The sequence below is a fragment of the Physella acuta genome, unplaced genomic scaffold, assembly GCF_028476545.2.
Source record: "Physella acuta isolate Inbredline_101_S28 unplaced genomic scaffold, ASM2847654v3 ptg000811l, whole genome shotgun sequence".
In the NCBI taxonomy this organism is placed as follows: Eukaryota; Metazoa; Mollusca; class Gastropoda; family Physidae; genus Physella; species Physella acuta.
The window spans coordinates 67,692-77,574 of record NW_026732329.1 but is presented as its reverse complement, the minus strand read 5'-3'; the positions used below and the strand labels follow the sequence as shown (position 1 = coordinate 77,574).

The 9,883-nt window shown below is 34.8% G+C and overlaps 1 protein-coding gene across 6 annotated transcripts; it reads left to right on the top strand.

The window, feature by feature from the left end:
* LOC131951417 (protein expanded) lies at positions 1–8,110 on the top strand. Of its 6 annotated transcripts, none has more exons than XM_059313827.1 (12): positions 1–27; positions 3,073–3,332; positions 3,447–3,526; positions 3,698–3,777; positions 3,883–4,069; positions 4,231–4,455; positions 4,637–4,705; positions 4,809–4,980; positions 5,276–5,473; positions 5,605–5,697; positions 5,808–7,048; positions 7,207–8,110. In XM_059313827.1, exons 2-12 carry the CDS (start codon positions 3,143–3,145, stop codon positions 8,035–8,037), a joined length of 3,366 nt encoding a protein of 1,121 aa, XP_059169810.1. In that variant the 5' UTR covers positions 1–27; positions 3,073–3,142; the 3' UTR covers positions 8,038–8,110. The 6 variants fall into 6 exon arrangements, with proteins under 6 accessions (XP_059169810.1, XP_059169804.1, XP_059169806.1 ...); XM_059313821.1 differs by having other exon boundaries at positions 5,805–7,048; XM_059313823.1 differs by having other exon boundaries at positions 23–130; positions 5,805–7,048.
* Positions 8,111–9,883: the final 1,773 nt, after the last annotated feature.

Here is a 9,883-nt window from a genome sequence, read left to right as displayed (position 1 = left end):
GAGCAACCATACAAAGAGGCTTGGAATGTAAAGAATTTTGTGGTTCATTAGCAGTTTTCTCAGTCTTATTGTTTATTACAGGCATTTTTTTTAATCATTGTGCTATTTTCTTCTGCATACTGCCTTTAAGGTTGGTAGTAATGCTTGGATTAAACACTACTTTCATTTAAAATTTGGTGATTGTTTGAAATTGCTTTAAAAAGGGTAAACTAGTCTATTTGTTTAAAATTTCTTTTATAAAGTAAGTTGACCCCGATATTATCGAAACGCCAAAGAAGAGTGGTGTTGCCGAGAGGGTGAGGGTGACAACACACGTCATTTATTTTTAATTTAGTTAATAGTGTCGATGTTCCATTCGTCACTGTATTGTAGGTCTTAGTCTTAGATTTATTTTTATTATTAATCACAATAGGCTTACTTGACTAGAATTAGAATATCTAGAGATCTAGACTCTAGATTTCTAGATCTAGATTCATCTAGATTCTAGATCTAGAATCTAGATCTAGAGAATAGTTTCAAAATAATAGTTAAAATACAATAGGCAGAATAGGTCAATAGTCAATAGGCCCTAAAATTGCTAAAATAGAGATTTATTTTATTTTAATAAACTATAATCTAGATCTAGACTACAATCTATAGGCTAGTTAGTATAGTATAGATCTAGACTCTCTATAAGTCTATATATTTTATAAGTCATAAGAGATCTAAGATCTATTTCTAGACCAGCATCTAGATTCTAGATCTAGAAATCTAGAACTAGATTAGATGTCACTAGAATTAGATGATCTAGAGATCTAGATCTACTAGTACTAGATCTAGACTAGAACTAGAGAATCTAGACTCTACTCTCTAGTAAAATAGATAGAATCTAGATCTAGATTCATCATGATTCATTAAAAGACATTAGAGTATTAGACCTAGATCTAGATTCTGGGATCAGAACTAGCATTAGACAAGAACTAGATCTAGAGTGAGACTAGAGCCAAGAATAGGGTAGTGATAATAAATTAAACAGTTTTCAGATGTTGTATACTAGATCTAGAACTAACACTAAATTGACTAAATACTAACTAAAAAAATTAATTTTAATGTATTGTATACCATTTTGTCACTAAGACCTCTAAAAGTCTAAGTAAGTCAGCCTACGTATGTAAAAATATTAAGTGACTTGCTTGACTTGGTCTTCTTTACTCCTTGTGGAGTGTAGGGCCTACCAATCTCCCACTTTGTCTGGTCCCAGTCTATGTATTTTGGTGTCTGCCATGCTATAACTGAGTATAACTGCAGTCTACATTAGAACAGTTTTGGATGACCTCTCTTTTAGCCTACTGCCTACCCTGGGGTCCCACTCAAGCACTTAATCATCTTAATGTGTTCCATTTGCTTGTATGCATCTTTTGCTGCATGTACCCAACCAGAGTTCTTTTTTTTCCAGGCATACCGCCCCCGAACAAAATGGAATTTATTTAGAAAAATATACTTTAACAGTGTGAATTAAAATATATTAAAAGATAGTCTACAAATATGAAGCTATTTACAAATTCATTAATAATGAAAAAATACACCATATATTGTAACTACCAGGAAGGTCCACAACATTGTGTGCTTCTTTGATATTAGCAATGGACCAAAATATAGGCTAGGTTTTTTTTTAAAGTGATTAAAAAGAATTTTTTTTAAATGTTGTCAAAAAGAAGGGAAGTAACTAAATAAAAGCTGCTTTTCAGATACCACATTTTTGTCATAAATTTGTTACTCTACATTATTATTTTTTTTCGGTAGATGTATATAAGAACTAAAATATTGTCTTATTTTAAGTGGAATTGATACATTTAAAGAAAAACACATAGGGATGCTTATGGACCTCACCCATTGCTATGGAACCAGATGGGCAAAACTATGAGTCTCATTTTTTACTATACTGGATTAGAATATATTCTTTAAAAAAAGTATTTAAACCAGAAAAACTAAATTTTAGTATCCACTTAGTCATATTTAAAACATGTAATCAGCCAGGCTTTATATGGGTAATAGTTTTTAAAAGTTTGCAACTAGGCCCATACTTCATTCATCTGATAATGGTGAATAACAATGAAAGTTGTGGGTACAAATTAAACCTGTTTAAGCTATATATTAGTAGTAGTAGATGCCCATCTTTCTTGTGTTGTTCTTCAAGTCACATCTCCGGGTTTTTCTTTTTTACTATGGGGATTCCAGGTTAGGGTCTGTCTATCAATGTCGGTCATCAGATTCCTGGGTGCATGGTCAATTCATCATTTTCTTTCAGGGATGTCATCTTCAGCATGTTGTTGTTTTGTTCTCTGCAATAAGTATTTGTTGGTAATTGTGTTGGACCAGTGAATATGAAAATATTCTTCTGAGGCATGTGTTGATTAATACTTGTATTTCTCTGTTTTTTTATGGTGGTTCATCTGTTTCTTATCCGTAAAGTAAATCTGGCTTTACTGTCATTCAAAAAGCCCTTACATTAATCTTGAGTTGAAGGTCCTCAAGTCAAAAAAGTCCCACACAATTTTTTAGTTTGTTGAAGGCTTATCTTGCTTTACCTTTTATTTATATATTATTATATGTTTTATTTATAAGTCTGCTTCTATTCATCCATGTTTTTAACAGTACTGCCCATCTAGGTAAATTTCTCTACTTAAGTCACCAGATCTTGCCCTTCTATTTTTATTTAGGTCTGGTTGGTACATTTACTGTTGTGAATTCACTTTTCAGACTAAACTATTTTGAATATTTTAGGCCAATATTTTATCAATTGTTTGTTTTCTCCTGCATTTCTTGTTGTACTGCACAAATAGTATGTAACTATTACCAATGCACACTTTTTACTGCTTTACAAATTAGATATGCTTTGATGAGCTTGGCTATTAGAAGTTTAAGAAAAAAGCAGGCTCAAGTTGGAGTAAACCACCTGTATGAGACATAACATGTTGACATGTAGTATTTAATTGTGTTGAAAGAAATGCCCTTTAAAACCGTACAATTAATTAATAATGGAGAAGAAAAACAGTATTTTAAAATATGTTTAAAATATTTTTTTTAATTCAGTAGGTTGTCTGTGAGTGAAGTAGTGATGGACGCACCATTAAGTGCCCTGGATCCCAGTTGAGGTGTGAACATGACTACAAAGCCTGTAGCAGCAGCATCAGCAGGGAAAAAAAGAAAACTTGTCAATGTTGTTTTGTTGAATGGGGACCAACATGTTGTTCATGTTGATGTCAAATCCAAATTTCAAGAAGTTTTCAATCAAGTTGCTGGACACCTGAGTCTGAGAGAAACTGAATACTTTGGGCTTGCTTTCAAGAAAGGTATAAAAAAGTATTTTAAAATCATTTGTATATTTTATGAGAATTTTAAATAAAAACATGACACTGGGTTTTCCAGGTTTTAATTTATTGGTTTGTTTTTTATCTCAACTTTAGACAATGAATACAACTTTATACTGCTGGATGAGAAAATACACAAGTTAGCTCCCAAACAATGGAAATCTGGCAATGGGGAGGTACATGCTGTTTTACTTTTTAGTTTGTACATTGTTTAATTAGTAAAGTTGAATTAAGTTAAATATTGTCATAATAAAATTAAATATTTCTACTTGTGTACTACACTGCAAGTTTAATGCTGAAACATTTTTCACATTGGCCGTAATATACATTTACTTCTTTATCTAAAGGGTGTGGATAGTGAAGGGAAACCTTTAATCACTGTTTGGTTTAGAGTGCAGTTTTATGTTGATCAAGTTATTTTGTTAAGGTAAGTGATTATTTCCTTATGTTTTATGCTCTGACTCTACCGTAAAAATTGTTTTAAGTTAATAGTTGGCATGTGTTGAAGTAAACCAATTTTCTCTCCCCACAGAGAGAAGGTGACAAGACATCAGTATTACTTACAACTCAAAGACAATGTGCTCCAATACAATCACTTGTACAATGAGGAGAAGTGTTTTCAACTTGCAGGATATGCCTTACAAGCAGACCATGGAAATTATCTCCCTGAAAGACACGAGATGGGATATTTTAACCCTATCCTGTATTTTCCTTACTGGGTACTTGTTTTATTTTTAGGACTATTTTTCTAGTTTAAAATTGACAATGATTCTTGTACTGAAATATTAGTGTGTGTAAAGTGTGTGTATAGATATATAAATATATTATAGGATATTTTTAAATACAGTTTTAACATTCACAATGTTATTGTTCTAAATAGATGGTTGAGAGACATGGAGCCACTTATCTGGCAAGCAATATGCCTACTATTCACAAGGACTTGCACAACATGACAAGAAATGATGCAGAGCTACGCTACATCAGAAATGCTTCCACGCCTCCTGGTGCCCACAACCTACATTTTTACACTGTTCGGAAACGGAAAACTGACAAGGCTGTCAATACATGGTTGGCAATTTGTGCTAAGGGAGTTGAGGTTTATGAAGTAAGTTTTGCAACCTAAGATAGAAAAAAAAGTTTTTTAAAACGTTACCTAGAATTGACAAATTTAGGCTGATTTTTTTGTAATATAAAATTAATATCTAGACATAATTGATTTATTATGACTTTACTTTGGTATATACTTTTGGAACAATTTTAAAAATCTAAGTCTTGTTGTGTTACAGGATGATGCTGGCTATAAAAATCACATATCAACATTCTTGTGGCGAGATATTGGGAAATTATATTTTGATGTAAGTTGGAATTCCAGGCTTTGTTTATAATATATTTTATTTATAAAAAGGTTAAAGAAGAATAATTTATTGATAAAAATTGGTTTTCATACTTTATTTCCAGAAAAAGAAATTTGAGATCCGCTCAATCCAAAGTGCAGGTGGAAGAAGGTTTATTTACTACACAGACTGCGACATCAAGTCCAAATATTTGCTTAGCATTTGTCGTGGCACACATATGTTTCAAATGGCCATTCAACCTAAACTACTAGAAATTCAACATTTGGATAATGAAGGCATGTACCTTATAATTTCAATTTTTTATAGAAATTATTGTTTTATTTTTAATCTAACATAATCTAAGGTTGAAGCTGAAATTTTTAAAAATTGACTCGTTATTATGGCAGTGTGTCTTTTAAAATACCAAGAGGCTTAACATTTTTGCTAAAAAAATGTAGTAATCCCAAGACAGAAACGTTGACTTTTGATTAGCAATTCATTGTAATTTGATTTTAAACAGTTAGCTATAGGCCTATAATGTTCATTATTATTGTTTTCTTAAACTTGAAGAATTAACTTTGTGTGTTTCAGATCAAAAGAGGTACAGGGAGTCTTATGTTTACAGTGACTCCAGAGACAGGAGCCACTTCCAGCATAGTCCCAGCAAGTCCCTTAGTGCTACAGGTCTAAGCAGCAATCAGAGGTTCTCTGTGATAAGTGATGCCAGCTCTAACACTACCAGTGGTATTGTTAGTGATAGGATGGCTGTCAGTTTTGATGATGGAGATGGTAAATGGAATTATTAACTAGATTTCAATTGTAGATTAAAACAATGATCCATATTTATTTTTAAAACAAAGCAATTTAACTACTTTAAACAAATGATGTTTGAAAATAAAACTAACAATTTTCATTTCTAGATCACAGCAGAGAAATCATGATAGACTGCCCACCAAGAGCTGTTTTATCTAACACACCTAGCCAGATCAAGTCAAAATTTCAACTTTTTTCAGGTGAAAAATTTATTTTTATTGTTTAGCTATCTTTAGACCTAAAGAAACAACAAATTTTGTAAATGTTATGTAATTTTTTCTATAAGAGAAATCTGTCTTTATCCCAGCAGGCTTTAAGCAGAGTCCACAGAGCAACAAAACTAGTCCAAGCCAAATCCCCCACTGCCTTGAATTAGGTAAATCAGAGAACATAAACCCTTCACCTCAAGAGCTCTCGCCCACCAGTAGCAATGGCAGCTGGCGTGCCAGACACTCGCAGACTCCTGTTTACCTGATTGGTGCAACTGGCCCAACTCAAACCACCCCAACCAATGACAGCCATTCTTACACGGGGCTGAGGAGGAGCGGTGGCAGGAAGGACAGTTTCAGCAAGCTGCTGCAGGGGTCATTGCTGAGTTCAGGGGACAGAAACACATCAGGGGACAGTGCAGTGTCTGTGTCTGGCATTTTGACAGGCCCTGATAAGTTAGCTCCCTTGTCTCTACCTCCATCAGAACACTGGGCCCTGACAGGACCTGTGACTCAAGGGACAGCGGGAAAGAGTGGGGTGGGGGCTAGTGGTTCCCCAAGTTTTGCATTAACCCCAAGTTCAGTTCAGAAAACATCTGGTCCCTCCCCTCCCAGTACACTCAACTTCTCATCTCTGAAATCAACTAAAGAAACTGGTACAACTGTTTACAACAAAGACACTACAGAGCAATACAAAATCATAGGCACCCAAAGGGAGATCAGTTCACAGTATAAACAACTCAACCCACCTCCTGATTATAATGAAAAATACAAATCTTTAAGCTCACCAAGGGCTAACATTTCAGAGCATTATGGTAATGCCAAGTCTTTCGGCTCCCCCAGAACTCTCACTGAGCAACAGTTCAAAGTTCAGAGCACAGATGTGTACAAAACCCTAGGTTCACCCAGGGATGTTGCACATGATGTGTTCAAACTACCCCTGGCTCATAGAGCGCCGCCAGAATATAAACCGACTGTGAGCAGTCCCAGAGCTGATATTTATTCTACCCAAACCACCCAAGTGTTGCAACCTGAGATACACACCAACGAGTTACTTCTGGATGCTCAGCCAACAAAAGATAGTCACAACCCCAGCCTCAGTCAGCCTGTACAGGGGGCCCGGAGAGGGGCCACGGAGCATTATCTGCTGGCTCTACAGCAGGGGGCAGTACATCTGATGGAACAGCAGGCAAAAGGTGAACAAAAGACACCTTTGAACAGTCTGGCTCAACTACAGGAACATTATCAGAACATTTCTAGCCACCACCAGCAGGCACAGGAACAGCAGCCACCTGAGTACCACCTCTTTAATGCTAAACCCAAGGAAGTCCTCTCCAATCAGGTGACTAATTTTATTATAATAACAGTTTTCTTTTAGTTATCCCTAATGTGTTTTGGCTTTATTTTAATTACTGTTTTGGTTAATGTGTTGGTTGTTTTTTTTATATTCATCTCTCACTTCTAAGGTACAAAACTTAATTTTCTTTATTTTCACTCCAGCCTTCTACAGAAGCAAGTATGACACAAGAAATGGAAGAAAACAAAGAGAACCTTTGCAACAAGGACATGGAGATGAAAGAGAAAGTGGAGGACAGTGTTGGCACTCAACCTGGACATAACAAGGGCAGTCTGCATCCTGAGCTGAAGCAAATCCTTGGTCAGTCCCATGCCATTTCTCTACCTCTCATTACAGCTTTATGTAATGATTCCTCCCTGATGCAGACCTCCCGCTCTCAGTCTGGGTCTAGATCTTCTTATGATACATCAACTGTGAGATCAACAGATTCTCGTTTGACCCGCCTCTCACACGAAACAGATCCTCGTCGGTGGTCGTCATGTTGTCAGGCCGCAGGGATGCCAGACATGATGCTGTCTGTCCAGTCAGCGCGGCCGTACAGCTGGCACAGTGAACACTTTGAACTGGACACACAGCTGGCCCTGCCAGCAACTGACCACCTGACCCAGATCACCCCGCCCAACCCAAGGGCAGTCAACAACAAACATCTCAAAATATTAGACAGTCAGAATTCTCTGCCCCAGAAAATGATAGAATCTGACCCCGGGCCTTCATCCCCACGCATCATTTCTCGATACGACGGGACATCCTGGTGGGACACACCCATGTACACAGCTAACATCAACTCCTCGTCTTGGACTGAGGTAATCCCCTACAACTTACCTGCTCACCACCCTCCCAGCAAACACACAAACTCCAGCAGCCAGCACCACCAACACATGGTTCCACACAAGCTGAGTAGTGGGGGACACAGGGACAGCGACACCAGCATAGCACACAAGCAGATGATGAAAGAAAATATTGGGATAGCCTGAACTGACCATAGTATTGACCACAGAGATACTAGCATTGCTCTCAAGCAGATGATGAAAGAAAATATTGAGATTGCCTAAGCTATGGTAAAAAATCATCAGTCAAATGAGCACTAGCTGAATGTAGAAGAATATTGAGAAGACTATCTGTTCTTCTATACTAACATAAACTAGGTTAGAAGCTTGTGTTGTGCACAGTTCACTAGATGCAATGTGTATCAAATTATCTTCTTCTCTGAACAAACAGGTACATTGTCCTGCTTCATAGAAATGTTTTTTGTTGTAACAACAAATTAATGTTTCCACACAAACCAGTTGATCATTTTAATACAAGTATTGTTTATATGGAACTAAATTATCACTACATGTATTATTAGAATGTTCTTATAATTTGTATTTTAAAGCAGTTATTATTGTCTGACAATTTGCACATTATTAATTTTTAACACACTTAAAACACAATATACAATTTAAATTGGTTGAAATTGCTGTTTACACACAAATAACTATCCCGATGTAGGAGTTTATTTTTGGTTAGTTAGTTTGAAAGTTGTTGTTTTTTTTTTTTAAATTAAATTCATGGCCAACACTGTAAACACTTGAGAATTGCTTGTGACTAAAACTAAAACATATTGTAATAAATACTGTATTAGTTTATTGTAACCAGGGTAAAATTGCTTTGGCATTTATTTTTTTCCATTTTAAAAACCATGGCTTAGAGTTCCCATTGTTAGTTCCAGTTATTCACAAATAATGCTATTTTGGGAAGTGGATTATCACCTGAGTTAAGCTGGTGCATAATGTAGTAAAGTCCATTTATTTAATGGTCTGTATCAGAGTAGATAAAATTTTCACTTTTACAATTGGTTGTATGCTGTTGTGGTTAGAATGTTGCAAGAAAATTGTATTGCAAACTTCTAGCTAAAAACAGCTTGTATAACACATGAATTAGCTTTAAAGTTACCTTCCTTTTGAAAATTTATGACAAGTACGTTATTTATTAAACTAGTTAATTTATTTATCCAGTGTATATAAAATTGTTACATTTTTCTACCCATTTCTGCCATGCCAGTACATGTGGTGAATATGCTTTAAACATCAAAGTTTTAACTCAGCTTTAAATCTCTTTTAGATCTTAACTCACTTCAGTTTGTTGTCAAAATCCTGATATGCTTATGCACTGTGAAACTAAATCAAGTATTTTAAAAATATTTTATTGCCATTACACTTACAAAATCTCTGTTGGAACTCTATGAGTTAAATAACCAATTAAATTATGTGTAGTCCATTTGACTGATTTCATTACTGTTTGATACAATTATTTTGTTTAACTAAGATATTCTTTTCACTAATAGAAAAATATTAACCACTGTACAATAAAACTTATTGTGTGTGCATTTTTTGTGTATTTATCTAGTTAGAACAACCTATTATAATAATCATAATGGTGACATAATCAAAGCAGAAACTTTTTAAAACACATCAGTGTTAAATTTGCTGACTTGTGATTTTCATCTTTTAAGAAAGAAAAAAAACAGGTTGTGATAATTTATTTTGTTGCAATTTTGACAATTTTGTGTTTATAATAATATTATAGAACAACTTTTTTCTGTACTGAACATAGAAGCAATATATAAAATATTTTCTTTTGTTTTTATAGTTAGCTGCCATAATACTCCACATCTGTGTTTTTTGCACTGCCATTTAATCAAATGTTTTAACTTTTTTTGTCTCATTTTCAGTTCTACCATTTGGTTTGGTCTTAAACTGAACAACAGAATCTACTTCATTTTTTTTTATCCAGCAGAGCATGCTAATAGGATATTTTTCTTACCAGTTTGTTTCTAAA

What these genes read in the sequence shown, in the direction of transcription:
- LOC131951417 (XM_059313821.1), top strand. Translation starts at nt 3,143, where the DNA reads ATGACTACAAAGCCTGTAGCAGCAGCATCAGCAGGGAAAAAAAGAAAA. An exon ending in CAGTTTTGATGATGGAGATG is followed by an intron (nt 5,474 to 5,604) that starts GTAAATGGAATT and finishes TTTCATTTCTAG; the next exon opens with ATCACAGCAGAGAAATCATG. An exon ending in AAAATTTCAACTTTTTTCAG is followed by an intron (nt 5,698 to 5,804) that starts GTGAAAAATTTA and finishes TCTTTATCCCAG; the next exon opens with CAGGCTTTAAGCAGAGTCCA.